The sequence below is a fragment of the Amphiprion ocellaris genome, chromosome 10 (assembly GCF_022539595.1).
Source record: "Amphiprion ocellaris isolate individual 3 ecotype Okinawa chromosome 10, ASM2253959v1, whole genome shotgun sequence".
NCBI classification, from domain to species: Eukaryota; Metazoa; Chordata; class Actinopteri; family Pomacentridae; genus Amphiprion; species Amphiprion ocellaris.
Window position 1 is genome coordinate 24179220 of NC_072775.1, and position 22324 is coordinate 24201543.

Sequence of the window (22324 nt, forward strand, 5' to 3'; positions counted from 1 at the left end):
CTACTTTTACATCCTCGTCAGGCCAGTTCACTCTCAATGTAGTCACGTACAAATCTCTGAGCTTCCTCCACATCATCGAAGCTCTTTCGCTGTCCTTTCCATGTAAATTTGAGTGTTGCGGGATGTGCCAGCGTGTGTTTCACCTGATGCTGCCAGAGCGTTTTCATCACTGGGAAGAATGGTTTCCTTTGCTTTGCGCGTTCTGCAGTCATATCCTCGTAAATCGACAGGCGGCAATCATTCCAGGTAAAACCTTTCTTTTGTTTAGCAACGGTCAGGACTTTATGACGTGCAGTGTAGCGGAGAAATCTTATCATTATGATGCGAGGTGGCTGGTCCGGTCCGGGGCGGGGTTGTAAACTTCTATGGCATCTCTCGATTTCAAACTCTGCTCCGGTTAGACCCAGGCCATCAGAAAGGATCTTCTGTACATAATCACTCAAACCTCCGCCAGTCTCTGAGCCTTCTTTCAATCCAATAAGCCGTACATTCTTTCTGCGACTTCGATTTTCTTGATCTTCAACTCGAGCCCAGAGGTGCTTGAGCGTTTTAGCGTATGCGCTGTTGTCCTGAGCCATAGTAGTTACCTTGTCTTCGATATCCGAGATGCGGCCCTCGGCTTCGATTCGATTTGGAAACATTGTTGAGCCTAAAGCCACTCTACCAGCTCTGTTAGGCTCCACTTAGGCACTTAGGTTACCTTGAGCTAAATTACCTAATGATGGCACTAGAAATAAGTTCGGTGTTCACTCAGGATATTACAGTTATTACTGCTGTTGAAAAATAGTTCAAACTATTCTCATTGAATCTTTGTTGATGTGATTGTGCTTGCATTTAATATTAACCTTCAGTCTGGTTTGCACAGTGCACTACTGTGCAGGTAGGGCTACTAGATTGTAGATAGGACACACAACATGTGTCCACCATGCATATATTGTCCAATTCATTTACTTTTTGGCAAATGTTGCTTTGTTGTGGGTGGTGAACAAATATTTGGTCTAGTCAACTGTCAGTATCTGTGGTGAGGACCTCACATTACATCAAGAGCAACTTTACTTCAGTTTTGCAGCGTGGGCTGTGGCTGAAACAGCAGCCAACATTAGGTACTTTGTAAACACTATTTGGAATGGCGAGATCACCATTTAGTTTTTGCTTACTGTGACTAACATGGTTTAGATCTTTAACATCATCAGCACTAATTAGCTTTAGGAACAAAGTGATGACTATCATTGACTCTGTTGCCCCAGTTAGAACTAAAATCTTATCAGCAAGTAAGAAGTCACCTTGGACAAACGCCACACTAGTTAAAGCGCAAAAAAGAGTGTGCAAACAGGTGAACGTAAGTGGTTCATTATGATATCTACAAAGAGAGTCTTCATGTGTATAACTAGGAACTGAAAAATGCAAGACAATCTTTTTTCTCAGAGATTGTCAATAGAAATGCTAACAATGGCCGCACATTGTTCTCTGTAGTTGACAGGCTGACAAACCCAGCAGGGTCAGTCCCACCAGACCTGCTGTCCAAAAAGTCATGCGTTGACTTTGCAGCTTTTTTCACAGATAAAATAATGATGATTAAACGAACACTATGTGGCTCCAGTTCAGGCCAAACTACAGAGTCAGCTGTTCCTTCTGGTTTTCTGATTAATCACATTTTAAACTCTTAGCTCATACTTCGCTGGTTGAAACTGTCTTTAAGCTGATATGAACAACATGCTGCCTTGACACTCTGCCTACAAACTTTTTTTTTAAAATGGTTTTAATTGCATAGCATCACTTGTACTGCAGATAGTAAACAATTCTCTTCAGTCAGGACAGTTTCGTCATGCCTTGAAAACAGCAGTGATCAAACCTCTTTTTAAAAAATCGAATCTGTAGGCTTCAGTAACAAGTAATTACAGGCCTATATCAAATCTTGCATTTTTGGAGAGATTAGTTAGTTAGTTAGTTAGTTACTCAGTCAGTCAGTCAGTCAGCTAGTTTTGATTTAATTCACTGACAAAAGAAAAAGTAGAAGAAGAATATCATTGAAAGAGTTGTTTTTCAACTGATTCATACCTTTTTGGTTCAAAACAATCTCCTTAATGAATTTCAGTTGGGTTTTCGACCACACCACAACACTGAGACTGCACTTACAAAAGTGTTAAATGATATCTATCTGAATAATGATGCACTTAAAACCACCGTCCTGGTATTGCTCAACCTCAATGCTGCATTTGACACAGTTGATCAGATGATACTGTTTGACAGACTGGAAAAAATGGGTGAGACTTACTGGCACTGTACTCAATTGGTTCAAATTTTACTGACAAGATTGGGACTACTTTGTCTGAATTGGTAACTATAAGTCCGAGGAAACAAAGTTCACATGCGGGGTTCAGGGGTTTCATTCTTGGGCCTCTTCTATTCAGTATCTACATGTTGCCCCTTGCTCAGACAATAGAATGCCACTACATTGCTTATCACACTTATGCAGATGACACGCAACTTGATATTTCAGTGTCATCACATGACTACAGTCCTTTGCTTGCTCTCAGTAAGTGTATTCATCAAATCAGTGAGTAGATATGTTGAAATTTTCTCCAGGTCAATGCTAACAAGAGTGAAGTGATTGTATTTGTCCCCAAAAATCAACGATCAGTGCTCACCTTAACTCCACATCACTAAAAGTTACAAATCAAGAGAGAAACCTCAGTGTCATTATCGACTCTGACCTGAATTTTAACAACCACCTGAAAGCTGTTACTTAATCTGCCTATCACCACCTGAAGAACGCTGCTAGTATCAAGGGTTTCCTGTCAAGAGATGATGGCATCTCTACAGGTCTTAACAAGAAATTGATCAATCGGCTGCAGTTGATCCAGAATGCTGCTGCCAGAATCCTAACTAAAACCAAGAAACTGGACCATATTACACTGGTCCTCAAATCACTACACTGGCTTCCTATTAGTCAAAGGATAGAGCTCAAAGTCTGACTCCTGGTCTACAAAGCACTGAATGGTCTTGGACCAAAATACATCCTGGACTTATTAGCTCCATATAAAGCATCCAGAGCCCTCTGGTCATCAGGGCGAGGTTTACTGTGTGTTCCTAGAATCAGAGCCATGATTAGTAAAGCAGCATTCAGCTATTATGTCCCTCACCTGTCTAACAAACTTCCTGAACACCTAAGGTCGGCTCTTTTAAATCAGGCCTGAAAATCATATTGTTTACTGCAGCTTTCTCTTCGATGCTCAGTCTGTTGTCTTGACCTTTAATGCACATAGTAGTGGTCATACTAAGCAAGTCTGAGTTTCAACTGTGAAGAGAAGACTTGGAGTTGCAGGTTTGATGGGTGGAGTTGCTGCAAGAAATCCATTGCTAAGATGTCAGAATAAGAAACAGAGGCTTGCCTAGGCCATGAAACACCACCAATGAACTACTGAAGCCTGGAAGAAGGTATTGTGGACTGATGAATCAAAATTTGAAATCTTTGGTTCATCCCGCGGGATTTTTGTATGTCACTTTTGTAGTAGGAGAAAGGATGGTTCCTCAGTGTGTGACATCAACTGTCAAACAAGAAGGAGGAAGTGTGATGGTCTGGGGCTGTTTTGCTGGATCAAGGGTCGGTGACCTGTACAGAGTGAGAGATAACCTGAACCTAAACAGCTACCACAGCATTCTGCAGCACCATGCAGTACCCTCTGGTATGTTTCTAGTTAGTCAGGGGTTCATCCTACAGCAAGATAATGACCCAAAACGTAAGTCCAAGCTATGCCAGAACTACCTTAGGAAAAAAAGAACAAGATGGTAAGCTTGAAAACATGGAGTGGCAGCACAGTCTCCAGACTTAAACTCCATGGAGCTGGTTTGGGATGAACTGGACAGAAGAATGAAAGCAAAGCAACCTACAAGTGCCACACATTTATGGGAACTTCTGCAACAGAACTGGGAAGAACTTTCTGAAGAATATTTGATTTCTATTGTGGAAAGAATGCCATGAGTGTGTTCAGCTGTTATATCTGCCAAAGGTGGCTACTTTGATGAGTCAAAAGTTTAAAATTTTGGTTTCTAAATAGATTTCTTTTTTACTTAATTTGTTCTATGCTTTCATCTCAGAGTACAATGAGACACTAATATGCATGATTTCCAACAAAAATATGTGTGTGTGCTTGTGAAGGTCTTACCAATATTTTTCAAGAAGGATTCTGTACATAGATGGTCATTGTCACATGAAATTAAGATGCTATCTGGAAGATTCTGTAAAAATAAATAAATAAATAAATAAAAAAGAATATTTAGTTAGTACTAAAAACATGCTAGACCATTGTCAGATATATTCTAGCATCTGCTTGCGCTTTATTTTAATGAAAAATAATGCTTGTTATTGACTTTTGGATTTTTGGCCAAGAATGTATTAAGGACAGTCATTTTGTTTCATATTTTCCAGAAACAGCAGGTGTTTTAGGACATGAACTTTACATTTTCCCTGATTGCACAGGGAAGTTCCACACATTTATGGAAACTTCTGCAACAGAGTTGGGAAGAACTTTGTGAAGAATATCTGATTTCCAATGTGGAAGGAATGCCATAAGTGTGTTTACATCTGTCAAAGGTGGCTTCTTTGATGAGTCAAAAGTTTAGACTACATTTTGATTTCTAAAGTACAATGAGTACAATGAGATATTAACATGCATAATATACAATAAAAAACTGAAAAAATTGGGGTGTTCTAAAACTTTTGACTAGTAGTGTATATAATTATAGAACACAATGAAATACAGTGAGGAGCTGCAAATAAAGAAAACATAACCAAATATGCTAAGACTGCAAATGACCAGACTACAATGGAAATGTTTAAAGGGACCTTAAAAAGGGAAGAAAATGAATGAGATGTGTTTGTTGCAATAGTTTGTAACTCCTACAGTTGTTTTATTATCTGATACTGGTACTGGACAATATTGAACATATACATTTCTATCTTCTGTTTGTTTTCACTTTTTTTTTTGCTTTTTTCTATATTAGTCATGACAGCAACTACAAGCATATCCTGGTCATATCCACCACTTTTTAATACCCCCTGGCAATGATATGGCATACAAAGACTATCCCACTTCAGGCAAATTTCACATGTCTATGCATTTTAAAGTTTTCATGCGTGACATAGCATTAAAAGGACACATGAAAACTGTCAGGTTTTGGATTAAGGTTTGGCAGAGGGTGTCGCTCATTTAGACTACACGACGACAAACGACACACAAAAAGCAAAATATGCATAGACGTGAAATGTGTCTGAAGTAAGATAGTGTTGTGTGACGATTGGCCTATGTTTGTCTATCTGTTTGTCTGTCTGTCTGTTAGCAACATTATTCAAAAATGGACTAACAGATTTGGATGAAATTTTCAGGGAAGGTCAGAAATGACACAAGGACCAAGTGATTAAATTTTGGCAGTGATGCACCTTACAGAATGGATCCACAGATTTCTGGATCAGTGCAAGATAGCGGCACGGCATTACTATAACTATGACTACAAGTGAATGCTAAGTCAGCTGCCTGCTGATGATCACACGATTGTGATCCTACTGCAAATTGACTGCTGTGGACTTGTCAGGACTTATCCGTTGGAAATGATACAAAGAACAATTGATTAAATTGTGGGGGTGTTTCCGAGTCCCATCAATTCCCGCTGCACATTACATATTTAGGTCGCGCAATTTGATATCTGTACATAACGTACACATGCATAACACATGCCTGTGCTCAACGCAAGGTCATTTTGCTTGTGGGTACATCTATATTTCATAGCCACATTCTATAGTGCTGGGATTTCTGTCACAAATTTTTTCAAGATTTCAGCCATCGGAAATGATACGACGACTGAACAGCCTTGGTGGAATACTGCGCTGTCTGAGTGCTTTTCTTGTTTTGCCTTGTTGCTGTTTTCTCTGATCTGGGAAAACTGACCCCAGTCTTATCCATATTGCTGCAGATTCTAGCACATTCTTTTCCCATTGTGCAACGAGTAACTTGTTATGGTCATCCCACACTCAGCACTGACATGACCAGCCACTCTAAGATTTTCATTTTTTTTCTTACATTCTGTTGTTGCGCAGTTGATGACTCGTATTTTACACTCACCCTAAAGCGCTCATCACCTTTTTATTTTATCAGACCATCTTTCATCACAAAGTCATTCAAGCCAAACAGGCCAGAACAGCAAGACACAGTTTTGTGATTGGTTGATGATAAGCCAGCTAATCCTTTGAGTATATTACATACTTGCAGCCTCAAACAGCTGTAAGATCCAGTGAGTGTCTGCAAAGAGAGAGAGTTGAGCACATACAAGTGGATAACCTGCAGAAACTTCACTATTTACCCATAGTTAGAAATTACCTCTGACATGGAGACAGGACGACAGGACTGACAGGATCTAACAGTAAATCACACCATCCACATTTTTGAACCTCAGACACGTGTGCTGTCCAACAGAGTTACACTTTCTATGCAGTTAAATCATTTGTTCCGTTGCATATTTAGAATCAGTTTTCTTTCCAAATCTAAATGTAGTTAATAAGTTTGTATATTACAGTTTGTTGCAACACTTTCTGTCGTCAATCTTCTTTTCAGAAGTAACATTCTCAGTAAGGTTTAAATCAGGTGACTGTCTTGAGCAACCAAATTCTACTGTCCTGTAGGCTTATGTATTATAACTAAACAAGCACAGTATTCTGGAGAAAATATTAACCTCTTGACATTAACATTTTATTCAAAGTACATCTGTGCCTACAGTTTCACAGTTATTGTATGACTTTAGACTCTGAGCCTTGCTGATGGTCTTTAGCCATTCGCACAGTGTGCACTACTGGTACCCCAGCATATTCTCAGAAACCTGAGAGTGAGTGAGTTTTGGGTTTTATACCCTCATTCTTGCTACTCTCCAATCAAGTATCTTGGGTCTCCGGACGTCTTGCTCTTTGGTGACAGTACCATTTTAGAATCTTCTGTCCTTGTGACAGCTTTACCGGACAGTATGCTTCTTTGATCATTCATTTATGTCTGGTAAATCTATTACTTTCACTGACATTTCCAAGTCTTTTGTACCTTCATTCCACATATCAGGCCCATAAGTTGAGAAAGGGCTGACTGGGTTGACATTTTGACCAAAGTTTTCTTCTTTCAGCACATTCATTATTGTCATCTTGTAGGGATTTTATATCTCCTAATGTCTTTTGTTTAGAAGAGTGTCAGTGTTCCCATGTAGATGGATGATTCAATATTATTCTTGCTTATCATCTGTCAAATTGTGTGGTGTTTCTGCATGCGCTTCAATGCTCTTTATTCTCCTTGTGTTGTCTTTCTTGATGAACAAGATTTTATGTCCTCCAGCACCACAGCAAGTTTCAACAGATCACACATACCGCACAATAGTGATGTTTATCCCTGCACATACCCCACCCCCCCACCCCCCCCACCTCCCCCACCCACACACACACACACACACACACACACACACACACACACACACACACACACACACACACACACACACACACACACACACACACAGGAGCACTGGAGGGACTTTGTATCTGTTTACCAACTCAAATGCACTCAGAATACTGTTACCTTTCAGGTAATACTGTCCATGGACTCCGGTCAAGGCCATCACACACACACAGTATGCATGGAATCCTATTTCCCAGAGACATTCTATTGAGATAAGGGCCTGTATCAATTCTTTCAATTTTACCTTTCAAAAAAATCTTAATATGAAATCTGGAATGGAACCTCTGATAGACTTTAGGAGACTGTGTGATGTGTATGCAAATTTAACAATGATTCGTTGAGTAATATTTTAAAACCTTGTTCCCGGTTTTACATTTGTGACATCACTAAATTCCTACAAGAATATATAGAAATAAGTTTTGCTAACAAATGCAGTGAAGAACCACTGTCACTGTCCTTTATCCATGATAACATATTTGTAGATAGAGAAATAATGCTAGGCACGTTGCACAACAAATAATCTAAATAACTGAACCTGCTCCTCTTTCAATTTGTGTTGGACCTGGATCAGGCTGACTCCAATGATGACATCATTAGTGCCTGGGCCCACCCTAAGGGACAAAGCAGGTATAAAAAAACCTGCTGCATGCTGCCTGTCATTACACAACTGACACTGCTCACCGGCACACAGAAGTTGCTCACACATTTTGCAGTGACAGGCAGCAGCATTTTGCATTCACCTAGGGCAGCGACTTCAATACTTGATTTTCCTCTGGGACTGCTGGCTTTTATGACACATGCAGCAGTGAGTTAATGACAGCTGATGTCACTGCGATCTGTGTGGAGCATTGTAAACTTTTATTAAGCTTCCTGCTGTGTTGGATCTTCCTGTCAACATGATAATAAGCATCGCTCTGATCTGGGCAGTTCTGGTGGGATTCTGTTGTCTCCTGTGGCTTGCTGTGGGGATAAGACGCAGGTAAGACCTGACTAAGGACATGCATGATGTAATATTTGGCATTGCTTTTATTTGAAGCTCTGATATTTCACTGAGAATGGGTGTCTGGTGCAATACTGATAATAATATTTATGCAAACAAATCAATAAGAACTCTGTCAGTGATGATGTGTATGGCCACTTAAGTAACACCACAGTGAATTACATAAGTGTGAATGTAGAGAAGCTGAGGAAAAGATAATGGAATCTGTTCAGTACGCTAGGAAAAACTGCTCACTTAAAAAAATTGCCAAAAATAGCAACCCACCCAAACTTAACTTGGTTTAACTCTAGTGCTGGATTTGACTATTTAGCCCAGTAAGTGAAATTAACTCTCTTGTGTATTCAGAACATAGATGTATCTGATTCGATGCTTCTTTTTGTAGCAATGATCATGCTTTGCAATCCTATTTTCAAAACTGGAAAAATGTATCTAATATAAAAATAAATGTCTTAATGAATTCTCCTGTTCGCAAGAAAAGTGAGTGGCAACAAGTCTGGCATGTAGCTGCAACAACTGGTTTGTAATGTTTTGGAAATGTTTTGGTTGTTGGGAGGACCTTGTTTTCATTTCAAGAAAACTAGGCTCACTGACAAGGCCTTGTGGAGTTTTGATTAATGCAGGCATCAGCAACCTTTGTCACTGGAAAAAAAGATGAATCCAGCAGTTGAACTCTATTTTTAAAAAGAATTTCAGGCAGAAATGTATGCTGTTTTGAGATTTAGTAGAGAGCAGTGGCAAAACAAATGAGAGAAGGAGAAGATGAAGAACTGGAACAATGACAATACAATTATGTGGTCAGCATTCTAAAAAAACTCCATGGCATTAACCATGTGCACATGGCATTATGTTCACAAGCATCTGCTTGGTGACAGGCCCGTTGTCATTATGCAATATAGGCAAAAAAGGTCCCAATCTTCACAAGGCAACTAGGTTTGAAAATGTATGAATTAATATGAATTCTGCCAGTGCAAATGCTGTTAGTTCAAACCATTTATTAATAAATTTCGTGATTTTTAGATTTTCAGGTTACGTAAAATGTGAAACCTGAAAATCATTGAATTGTCCGGAGACTTCACTATTAAAACAAGGCTATTTTCAGGTAAAACTGACATTTTAGTGGTTCAAGATTTTAATTAGAGAGAGACAGTAAGACTGAAAAGTGAAAACGTCCATGCACTGGCTAAACGCTGAGTTACAATTGCTGAATATTAGTCGGTAGCTTAGTCAGCAATTAGAAACAACTGAGCCCCATTGTAGAAAACATTATCCATCAGAGACCCTTTGTTCTGTTTTTTATAATATGTATAATCCATTGTTTCTTTTTCTTTCAATGCCTGTAGGAAACCTGGTGAACCTGCAGTCGAAAATGGTTTAATTCCCTACTTGGGTTGTGCTCTGCAGTTTGGGGCCAACCCTCTCCAGTTCCTCCGCAGCCGTCAAAAGAAGCATGGCCATATTTTCACTTGCAAGATTGCAGGCCAGTATATCCACTTCCTGTGTGACCCATTCTCTTACCATTCAGTCATCAGACAAGGGAGACATCTGGACTGGAGGAAGTTCCATTTTGCTACATCTGTCAAGGTATGTCTTTTATTATGTGTAGCATGTTTTGTAAGGTTGTTTCTTCAACAACAGAAGAATTTTCCATGTTACCAGTAAGTCCTTTAATGGTCCTAAACTCATTTTTCCTTTCTTCACTAGGCATTTGGCCATGATAGCTTTGACCCCCGCCATGGTCACACCACAGAGAACCTCCACCAAACCTTTCTGAAGACACTGCAGGGTGAAGCTTTGCCTTCCCTGATAGAGACAATGATGGGCCACCTCCAGGATGTCATGCTCAAGTCGGACACACTCAGCCCCAGCAAGGATGACTGGGAGGTGGATGGCATCTTTTCTTTCTGTTACAAGGTCAGTATTGTTCAGTATTTAGACTAAAAGATCTTGAGTCACTGGAGGAGGTAATTTACTATAACTGTCATGCAAAAAAATCCCCAAGAAATACTAGACTTATGATCCCCATTTGTGTTTAGACACAGTTTGTTTTTCCAGAGACTCTATATTATATAACTGAGCTCAAAAACATTTTTCCTACAAGTCCTTACAAAGGTCTGCCTGTCCTGCTGTTCAACAGGTAATGTTTGAGTCTGGTTACCTAACTCTGTTTGGTAAAGAGCTCGGTGAAGACAAATGTATGGCACGGCAGGCAGCTCAGAAGGCCTTGGTACTCAGTGCTTTGGAGAACTTCAAAGAATTTGACAAGATCTTCCCTGCACTCGTAGCTGGCCTGCCCATCCATGTCTTCAAGAGTGCCTATAGTGCCAGAGAGGTTAGCAGACTTTTCCTACCACTGTCACTGGAGAAACGTTTCTGTGGTGCCATTTCAAACATTTTTGGCAATATAAGCTTCTCATGTAGTTTTTCATTTTTGTATTCACTCTTTTCAAATGTCTAGAATCTAGCAAAGACCATGCGTGCTGAGAATTTGTCCAAGAGGGAGAATGTGTCTGATCTGATTTCTATGAGGATGATCCTGAATGATTCCTTATCTACCTTCAATGACGTGAGCAAAGCCAGAACTCACGTAGCCCTGCTCTGGGCCTCACAGGCCAACACCCTGCCTGCTACCTTCTGGAGTCTGTTTTACATGATCAGGTATGCTAATAGTTCTCTTTTTCTTTATTGTGTGGAAATGAACTAGAAACCAACTCTGATTGGGTTTACTGTCACAGGGCTAGTTTTGTAAGCCTTAGCACGGCATAGAGATTGAGGCTTGTTCTTAGGTAAACAATGAATAAGTCGACGACTCTAAATAAAATTTAACAGCGTCTACTGACCAACATCTATCTATCTTATTGTGTATTGTTCCCCCCTTATGAGCCGGGTTCTGCTCAAGGTTTCTTCCCGTTAAAAGGGAGTTTTTTCTTGTCACTGTCACCTTAGGGCTTGCTCTGGGGGTTCAGGCCATTTGTGTAAAGCATCTTCAGACAATCTGAATTGTAATTGGCGCTATTTAAATAAAATTGAATTGAATTGAATTGTATATGCACTGCATTAGTACGTATTTCTAGCTCTGCTGGATTACCATGGAGGCTCTGCTGTTTATTTACCCTTGCCATTGTAAATTATAGTATTGTAGCTCCAGTGATGATTTACCCGTGCTGAACTCAGTGTGAACATACTCAGAGCTAATTGAGCTAACTCTGATCAGCTTTTCTGGAACCAAAAACTCTGAGTTTTCCATCTCAGCATATATCAATTTAGACTTCAGAGCAAAACTCAGAGTTTTTTAAACCTGCTTTCTGGAATAGGCCCATTGTCTGCTTGCAGCAGCATATTACAACAAGCAAGTCCTCCAAAATTCTTGTGAAACATCTGTGCACCTTTCATTTTGCCTTTTCGTCATTTATTACCCTTATCCTATGCACAATATAGAGCTGTTACATCACATTACTGCACATTTATCAGTTTCAGGCAGCTGATAGAGAGAATTGCATACATGACCCCTGTAGTGAAGATAGTGGGAGTGGAAAGTTATTTTAAATTCAACATGGAGCAAATTAACAGGTGCACGTTATGGTGTCTCTGAGTCCCTGTGAGCATGTAGAGCATACAAATGTAGCTATATGCTGCAACAGTGCCTTCATTACATATAAATACATTTTTCATTGGTTTGTATCTGTAATCCAACACATTGGATTTTGGCATACGTCAAAATTAGAGTAACCAACTGTGCAAGTACCGTGACTGACAAAACCCTGTGTTTGCATGCAGGAGTCCAGATGCTTTGAAAGCAGCACGTGAAGAAGTAAAGAAAGTTCTGGCAGATGCAGGTTTGACAGCTGACCCTAGTGACCCCACACTCAACCTGACCAGGGACCAGCTGGACAAGATGCCTGTTTTGGGTAAGATTACAATAGGTTACTTGAGAACTGAATTTACTTGCTCATCAGCTTATTAAATTAAAGGTTTGTGTGCAGAATTTGGAATGTTTTATCCATTTAAATGTTGTGAATAACACGTTAACTCTTCCTTTATGTCTTTGTCATTTCTGCCTACAGACAGCATCATAAAAGAAGCCATGCGTCTCTCTAGTGCTTCCATGAATGTGCGTGTTGCCAAGGAGAACTTCGTGCTTCACCTTGACAACCAAGATTCTGTTAGCATACGGAAAGATGATGTCATAGCCCTTTATCCGCCCATGCTTCACTATGATCCAGAAATCTACGAGGATCCCTATGTAAGATATAATTATTATTAATAAATGACAAAACTGTCTTTCTTAGGAAATTAGCATAATGTGCATTTTGCCTTATCTCTTCCTCTCCTCTTCACCCTGCAGGAGTACAAATTTGACCGTTTCCTGGATGAGAACGGTCAGGAAAAAACTATCTTTCATCACAGCGGCCGGCGGCTGCGTTACTTCTACATGCCGTTCGGCTCCGGGGTCACAAAATGCCCTGGCAGATTTTTTGCTGTGTATGAGATCAAGCAGTTTCTTACTCTGGTGCTATCCTACTTTGACATGGAACTATTAGACCCTGCTATCAAAGTGCCTCCTCTTGACCAGTCCCGTGCTGGTCTGGGAATTCTTCAGCCTACCTATGATGTGGACTTCAGGTACAAGCTGATATCAAACCATTAGGTGCTGTCTTTGAGTGGCAGAGCAACTTCAGTAATATTGTACATAGTGTATATTTAACAGTGCTAATGAAGAAGCCTTATGTACATGTAAATAGACTGAAAAATGTATTGTTTTTGCTTTAATTTGATACTGAAGAACATGTATTGTATATATATGTAGAGCCCTCACAATGAGTAAAAACCTGTACCACAGATCAGCCACAACATTAAAATCACTGACAGGTAAAGTGAAGACTAGCTCTGTCTCATTACAACAGCGCCTATTAAGGGGTGGGATATATCAGGAAGCAAATATACAGTCAGTTCTTGAAGTTGGTGTGTTAGAAGCAGGTGACTTTGACAAGGACCAAATTGTGATTTGTCAGTCCATCCCAGAGCTTACACATAAAGACAGGCAACAGGGTTAGGATTAGAGTTAACCCTAGGGTTAGGGTTAGGGTTAGGAACACTCACACCTATATCCAGTCTAGAATCACCAGTCAACCCACACAGGAAAGGGAAAGACATGTAAACTCCACGCAGAAAGGCCCCACTTTACCAGCAATTTGCAACCCAGAACCCTCTGGCTGTGAAGCAACAGTCAGACAACCAAATATGATCATAAAGCAAATGTTAAAATGCAAGTGACCCTTGTTAACTACGTTGAGTCTTGAGTTTAACTGAATCAAAAGCCAGAAGTTTAATCTTCGTCTTCCAGCCTTTCAAACACCCTCCTTTTATTCACTGCTTTTGAATTTCAGATAGTATAGTAAGTAGCCTGACTTCTATATTCAGTCAGGTTTAACTTCTTTTGTGCACACACATATATAACAACATAAAAACCAAATAACAGATACTGCATACTCCAGAAATTTAACACAGACACACCTCAGCCAACCAGAAGGTTTGAATGCGCATCTTTCTTGCTGTGAGGGAGCCATACTAACCACTGCATCACTGTGTCATCTTGCAAAGCTGCAAGTGTACCATTGCATTTAGAACATCACCACTATCATTCATGTGAGTCATGTGTTAATTTGATTGTTTGATTTGCTAATTTGCACATATCCCCATTCACGGCCATGTATTTCCTGTTCACACCCTGCAAACATTGTTCAGGAAGGGTTTGAGGAACAGGACAACAACTTTAGTGTGTTAACTTGGCCTCCAAGCTCCCCAGACCTCAATCAAAGTAAGTATCTCTGGAATGTGCTGGAAAAACAGTAACGATCAGTGAGGACTCCACATCACACCTTCCCAAACTTGATGGCTCTGCTTCTAACATGTTGCTGCCTGACACCACAAGACATCTTCAGAGGTCTTGTGCAGTTGTCATTTTGATGGGTCTGATGGCATGAGAAGATCGACACAATATTAGGCAGGTAGTTTAAATGCTGTGGCTGAACAGCATATCTGCACAAAATCATCAATCCGTCTGTGTAGGATCAGGGCTCACAGAGCCAATGTGCCCAGTAGCATTTGTTCTGCACTGGTTCCACTGAAATGACAAACCTAGAGCTGTAAACATTTATATTAGTCACTTGTGGAGAGTTTTTCTTTTTTACTTGTTTGACACGCAAATACAACTCTAGACTAAGTTTATTGCAAGCTATATTTCAAAGTAAGAGTTGTCCTACATTTCAAGCCATTAGTTTTCAGTATGCCACAGTACTGGATCACGATAGTGCAATGATAATGCACCCCCTGCAATTGTCTTGCATAAGTACTACAGGAAAAAGGTAGCCCATTGCCCATATATAAGATCGTTCTGCGCTTTTTATAATTGTATTCAGTTTTCCTTTTTACTTTGTAGTTTTTTTTTCACAAATGAATGTTACCTCTCCTCTGGTAGCTGAAATTCCTCCATAGATTATGTTGTGTCCTCAGTGGTAGTTGCAGCCCAGACTAGAAGCTATGATTCCTGCACTGCCGTATGGCATGTACACCTTAGCATGTTTACTTTTTAAGTAGAAGTTGCTAAGGGCGGCATATTTGTCTGTAAATGCACACTGTAATCATTATCATTCATGATCTTCCATCAGCCTTGGAGTTTGCTCTCTCTGGCTCTCTGAAACAGTCAGTGTGTTCACACGTCTAACTGTTGGCCAGTGCTTACACTCATATATCAGTGGTCATCTACCCTCTCAATGAAATTCTGCAAATTTGCTTAACAATGAAACAACTTGTACTTAGCTTAATGAGCATATAGAGTGCATTCACATGCTAAAAAGTGGCAACAAAGCCAAAATCCAGAGGGACAGCAGTGTGCACACAATTATAAACCGAACAGGAAACACAGTTCCTTATTCAGGTGCATTAAAGAAATGAAGAAATGTTTATTTGCACAAGTCAGTGTGATGTGTCTGTTCGCTGGCTCTGCTTATTCATGAAGAAAGGTGTCTGTGGGTGTTGACTGAACAGGTATGTCCACTATTAAAGAGCACTCTGGACTTTTTTAAACTGTGAATGGTATAATAATTTCATACATGATATTAAAAACAGCTGGGCGCAGATGTACATGGACATCAAATATTTTTTACGTTTGTCAGTGATAGTCTTTGTGCATTTTCTGGGAAAGTAATTTGATTGTTTATTTACAACGTTTAAATGCATTTACTTCCTAAATTAGAATTTTCCATAAGCTGTGTGTACAGTAAACAAAATGAAGGTTGAAACTCGGTCATGTGTAAACATGCACAGCGGGTTTTCATTATTTCTCCTGCCTGTCTGAAGGTTTTTCACTGAATCAATGTGCAACTCGTGTGCATGAGTTAATGTGTACATGTTGAACAAACAGATAATAAAGCCAATCATTTGTACACCCAAATGTGTATTCTGTTCTGATGACTCTACCTGCTGTAACCAATGCAAATAGAGCAGAAAAGCTTTCTCTTCCAAGGCAAGTTTCAGTGTTTGTTCTACAGTTTTCTAACAGAGAGAAGATACATATGGTTTTTAACTTGTTGTTTCTGACAAATGAATACAGTCAGAATTGTCAATTACAGGTGACCCACAGGCAGGTGCTGTAGTCCCCGATGTAGCGGTCATGGGTTTGAGTCTGCCATTCACTGCATGTCTTTCCCCAACTCTCCTCCCCACATTTCCTGTCTTTCTCCCCTGTGCACTACAATAAAGGCAAAAAGGTAAAAAAAAAAATTGTCCATTATAACCAGGACTATTGCACACACAGACTTATATATATATAGGAAGATATTAAAAATCCTGCCTCCCCAGCAGTCTCCAGAAAACCTCACTGCATGCTCTGTTCACATTTTGTTCAGTGAAGTACCTAATGCACTGTGCAATACTGCAGTATACACGGCTGGGTGTGACACCAGGTACTACAGAACATACCTACCTTTCAATGCACAGAGGCAGTGACACTTCATGACCTTACTTTTCCACAGCAAATAGAAGGCTATGTAGTACTTTAATAAATACAAGAAAACAAAAATAGTATGAGCACATACAGTTCACTGTAAGCTGCTGATAATTACACTAAATATGGTTATTGGTTACTTTTAGTTTGTAGTGTATGGAACTTTTCTTGTAAAACAAATCCCCCACATTTTCAATTGTAAACTAGTGTTGGATATTTAAACTGAGAAAAAAATCAATATGAGGGATTAGTTTGTAATTTACAAATGAAGAGAAAAGTTTGATGCTTAATGTGCTGTTTTGGTTAGCATGATATAGTATCTATGAATTTAACAGTATTTAGCCAGTATTTGGCCATTACAGCAGCTCTGAAGTTACTTTAAGTAACCTCCAATAACCCCAATCTCCTTCAGTAACCTCTGCAGTCCAGACACAGACAGGGAAGAGGCAGAGTAATGAAACAAACAGAATTTAGATGTAGGACACATGTTGTCAGTATTGCTGATAGCAAACCAACAGTAATTAACTCAAACCCAGCTGCTCAGCCATGTGTATGAATTGTGTCTATTACACTGTGGAGACAATAACAGAATTGTTCTTAGCATTGTGTGTATACATGCAGCAGTTACGGTAAGGATTAGAGTAAGATTCAAGGAAAGGAAACAATAGAAATGCAAGTATGTATGCATTTTTTAATCCAGAGTGAACACAGTACGATCTGAAACATCTATTACACAGTAAAACAGCCCCTTTCAACATCACTGAAATGATTCAAAATTAAATTCAAAACTGTATCATCTTACAGAATCATTTGAAAATGCAGTCAGCAGTTATTCATACATGGTGTGTAGATATTAGCTTAATGCTATCAATTAGTTTACTCATGACACTGAGTTGGCACCGGGCCCAATTAACTTAAGCTACCGATATGCTACGTAACGTTGGTTGGCCATCAATATTTTGCGAATGTCTGTTTAATTTGTAAAATCTATTATGAGTTACTTTAAGGTAATAACTTTTCTCCGGTAAGTCGCTGCCCTATTTTCCAAGACGACACTCCTCTGACTCTCTGACCTGGGAGCTTGACGTGACGTCACTTTCAAGGCCACGCTCACGCGAGTAATTAACGTCGTATTAACCCGACATATCAAAGAATAGATACTGAACAAGATAATTATCTGTAGTTTACCTTAGTACTCGCGAGTAACCGACACAGTGCAAGACTGCTGTGAAGGTGGAGACATGATATGATATATATATATATATATATATATATATATATATATATATATATATATATATATATATATATATATATATATATATATCTTCCCTGATGGCATGGACATGTTCCAAGATGACAATACCAGGATTCATGGGGCTCACATTGAGAATGAATGGTTCTGGGAGCATGAGACTTCATTTTCACACATGGATTGGTCTCCACAGAGTCCAGACGTCAGCCCCACAGAATCTTTGGGATGTGCTGAAGAAGACTTTGAGCAGCGGTCCGACTCTCCCATCATCAATATAAGATCTTGGTGAAAAATTTATGCAACTCTGGACAGAAATAAATGCTGTGACATTGCAGACGCTAATTGAAGTGATGCCACAGCGAATGAGTGTCATACTCAAAGCTAAAGGCAATCCAACAAAATTATAGTGTGCAACCTTTTTTTTTTGACTGGGCAGTGTATTTGTTTACTTTTATCAATAGATTACAGTGTCAGTTGCTTATAAAGGTATCATTGAACACACAGCTTATTATAGCTAGCGCTACAGACAATACACAAAGACACAGGAATGACTCTGTGCTATATTCTGGAGAAAACTGTGCTTTTTAACAGGAATCAAATGAGCCTTGAAACATGAAAAGCATGAACTGTAAAAACAGACTGGCCCTGACCTGAGGTAACTGGATGAAAGATTACTGCAGGTGAACTCATGACAGCATGAGTCAGCAAAACAACAACTATTCTTTGGAACAGATACGTTTCTAGATATTTATATCACTCTGCTGCTGTTTGAGTGTAATGAGAAGCTTTTTAAGTTATGACAACAACATGATTTTATGACTCACTTGCTAAGTTATAACATGTACAGAGGCGGATGACTGCCCTCCCTAAATCTGGTTCTTTTGGAGTTTACTTTTGTTAAAAGAGAGTTTTTTCTTCCCACTCACCTTAAGTGCTTTCTCAGAGGGAATCATTATTTTATAAGTGCCCTGAGATGACTTATGTGGTGAATTGGTAGCATATAAATAAAATATATTTGAATCTAAAGAGAACACAGGCTTTGATGTGTGTAATATGAGACATTACGTTGTCCACATCTGACTCACATATCTGACTAGAATACTGACAGATCCAAAAATTGTAAATAAGAAAATTAGCTGCAACACTGAGGGGATTGCAGATTTGTATTTTTAATAACAGAAATGCAACAAGGTTACAACATGACAGGGTACTTTGTTGTTGCACAAAAAACTATGATTGCCATAGAAAAGGCAATGAAGGAAAGTCAAAAACAAATAAGAATAGTACAATCTTTTGTATTTATACACGTGCTCTACAGAAACTCATTATGACCTGAAGTTTCTAGCTTTGCTACTATCAGTGTATTGATCGTGTGGAAAATGAGCACTGAAATCGTTCGAATCAGTATGTAGTTAAAAATAGACAACACACTCCACTAAGGGAATCTGTAAGCTGATGGATTAAAGACATGTTTGGTCATTATAATCACAGTGTTGGCGAGAAAAGAGGAAGGCATTGTTAATAAAACACTTCACTATCAGCCAGATGACACATTAAATATAACCTTTGTCTCCTGTCACAACGTGTCTGTGTGTTTGTGTGTGTGAGGGATAGATGGACATGCAACTGCAACTAGCCCTCGTCCTTCACCATCTCCTCTGTGTAGACAAGCTGCGAGAGCAAACAAGCTTTCAAAGAGTATCTGAATGAACTGGAAAAGCCTCCACAGAGGATCCAAATCCTTAGGTTGCTGCTGGTCTCACACATATTAACTTGTACCTGCCCACACTACAAAAGCTCCTCTAGATCCACGTTACCCCTGATATTAAACTGCATGCACTAAACCAAATGCCAATCAATTGAACTACGTTTTTAGAGAGAAAATCAAGTTAATGAGGTGAGTGCGCAAGAGCCAAAAACTGCAGTTCCTTGTATAGCCACTTGAGGCTGGCTCAAAGAGCGAGTCGATCTTAAAATGCTGAGCAAATGTATCTTGGACCTATCTGACCAATAAATGTGCTCCCAATATTCATCAGGTTTCTTTTGATGTTTTGCCAGAGACAAAGCAGAGGTGTTTTCTAGGATACTGTGTGGTGACCCTCATTTTAAGAGGACGGCCACAGCGGCTCTGATTAGTGGCATCATAGCTCATTCAATACTTCCTGATTACTGGTGCAACTGTGTTTTACCTGATTTTTAGTTGGTCATCCATCTTCTATTTGTCCATCTTTGTGGAGTCTCACCAAAGAGATTTTTCAGTTTCTCTGGTGATTCTTTTTGAGTGGAGCCATGATGTAGACATGCAGAAGACATGATGGCCCATAGGTCCAAAGTTAAGAATTTTCTGGTGTTCTCAGATCATTTTTTATGCAAACTGGACATCAAATGTGTTCTCGATAGAAAGACTATATTTAAAATACAGACCCCCCAAAACTTATTCTTTTATTGTTAAATCTGTGGGAATACTATACTTGGCCTCTTAGAAACAATGCAGTTATTGAGAAGTGAAACAGATTTGAACAAGTTCACATTGAAGTCATTGAGATGTACTCACTTCGGCTGTATACTGTACAGTATGTGTGGAGGAAGAGAAACACTGTTCTTCTCCTATGTACCATGTATCCTGACAAAGCAGTATGACAACAATGTAAAGAAAAAAATATGATCCAAAACTAACAAAACAACAAGAGGAGTGGACACAATGGGTCAGACCGTTTGTTCCTACTAATGTTAGCAGAGAACATGGAGGTAGTGAATAGAATAGAACATTTTATTGTAAATTTCTCTATACATCCAGGACATACAGAGGAACCAAAAACATGTTTGTCTCACACCCTTGTATTAGCGGCATACGTTTAAAAAAAAAAGAACCAATATAATACAATAAATAGGGAGAAAGGCAGGGGCCAGAGCAGGGATCATGACTTGTAGTCACTATACTTTGGAGGGTCTTTTGGCAGGAGGAAGTGCATCCTCCATACCATATAGTGATGCAGCCAGTGAGGACGCTGTCAATGGTGACCCGGTAGAAGGAGCAGATGATGGGGGGGGGGGACTCATGCTCTCTGCAGTGGGCTGCAGAAGTAGAGGCTGTTTGAGCCTTCTTGGCCAGTGATGTGTTGTTGGTCCAGGAGAGGTCCTCAGTGGACCCCTAGGTACTTGGTGCTGCTCATCCTCTCCACAGCTGCGCCATGGTCAGTGGGGAATGCTGTGAGTGTCCTCTCATGAAGTCAACAGCAATCTCTTTGGTTTTCTCCACACTAAGGAAGAGATTGCTCTCTTTAACACTCTGGAACAATATACTGGATGTCTGTGTAGTTTCTCATTCATCCAGGTCATGGTTATCCAAAGTTGTTTAAATCAATCCAACTGGACTCTAAGAAGGTTCCTTGAAGACGTTTCACCTCTCATCCAAGAGGCTCCTTCAGTTCTGGTGGTGGTTGATGTTACCTCAGCTTATAACCTCTGTGAGGTGTGGTCAGTGTTATTTACATTCCAACGACCATTGCCAAGGCCCGTCTGGCTCCTCAACGATGGTCGTTGGGAGCCAGGGAGTGACAAAGGGGGTCGTTGAAATGCGAGTTTAACCGAGCCCTCGTATGCTAATGGTGGTCATTAGCATGAGCCACCTCACCTGAGTCATTCTGCTGAGTAGTTCTTTTGGGGAGTTTTGAAAGGACCTGATTGTAAATCGGCGAAAGATGATGTCACAGACCACCCCCCCGTTCAGAGATGGCTTCTCCACTTTGACATGGATGGCTTCTTTCACACCTCTCTCAAACCATCTTTCCTCCCTGTCCAAAATCTGAACATTGGTGTCCTGAAATGAGTGTCCCTCTTCCTTGAGGTGACGGAAGACTGCCGAATCCTGTCCTGAGGAACTGGCTCTTCTGTGCTGAGCCATACGCTTGTTAAGTGGCGGTTTGGTATACTGGATGTTGCCACCTTTAATGCTTTCAAAGATGAACTTAAAGTGGACAACCAATATGTAATCCCTCTAATGGTTTATAGAAGTGAGACCTGGACATTAAATTGAAATCAGAAATTTCAGAACCGTCACACATCAACATCTTAGAGTCATTCTCATAGTTAAATGGGATCATTATGTCATCAATGATTAAGTTCTGGCGTGAGCTAAATCTAATGACACTGAGCTCATATGTATGTGTTGGATGGGTCATGTTGCATGTAGGCTAGATAAGCGTCCGGTCAAAGTATTGCTGTATGTTGAGCTTGTACAGAGTTCTAGAATGGTATGCTGACTATTTTTTAGATATAAAGACAGTACCAAAGATATTCTCAAAAGAGGTAATGCGCTTGGAGACACACATGGAAAGGCATTCTGACAAGCAGGCAAGCATGGCTGAAGTTAATTCATGACGATGTGAAACAAGAAAAGCACTCAGAGAGCGCAGTACTCTGCCAAGGCTGCTCAGTCATATGATTTCCAATGGATAAGTTCCAATAAGTCTGCAGTGGTTGATTTGTAGTAGGATCGCAATCATGTGATCGTCAGGCATATGGGTTCTGTAAAGCGTCTTGAGACAATCTGAATTGTAGTCCGCGCTATATAAATAAGA

General features: G+C 39.8%; 1 protein-coding gene across 1 annotated transcript; it reads left to right on the forward strand.

Annotated features, from left to right (window-relative positions):
* The first annotated feature begins 8135 nt into the window (after nucleotides 1-8135).
* On the forward strand, nucleotides 8136-15937 carry LOC111576985 (cytochrome P450 7A1). Its single transcript, XM_023283010.3, has 8 exons — nucleotides 8136-8466; nucleotides 9828-10068; nucleotides 10189-10398; nucleotides 10622-10816; nucleotides 10943-11142; nucleotides 12262-12392; nucleotides 12549-12727; nucleotides 12830-15937. The coding sequence occupies exons 1-8, from the start codon at nucleotides 8384-8386 to the stop codon at nucleotides 13130-13132; spliced, it is 1542 nt and encodes a 513-aa protein (XP_023138778.1). The 5' UTR covers nucleotides 8136-8383; the 3' UTR covers nucleotides 13133-15937.
* The last annotated feature ends 6387 nt before the right edge of the window (nucleotides 15938-22324 follow it).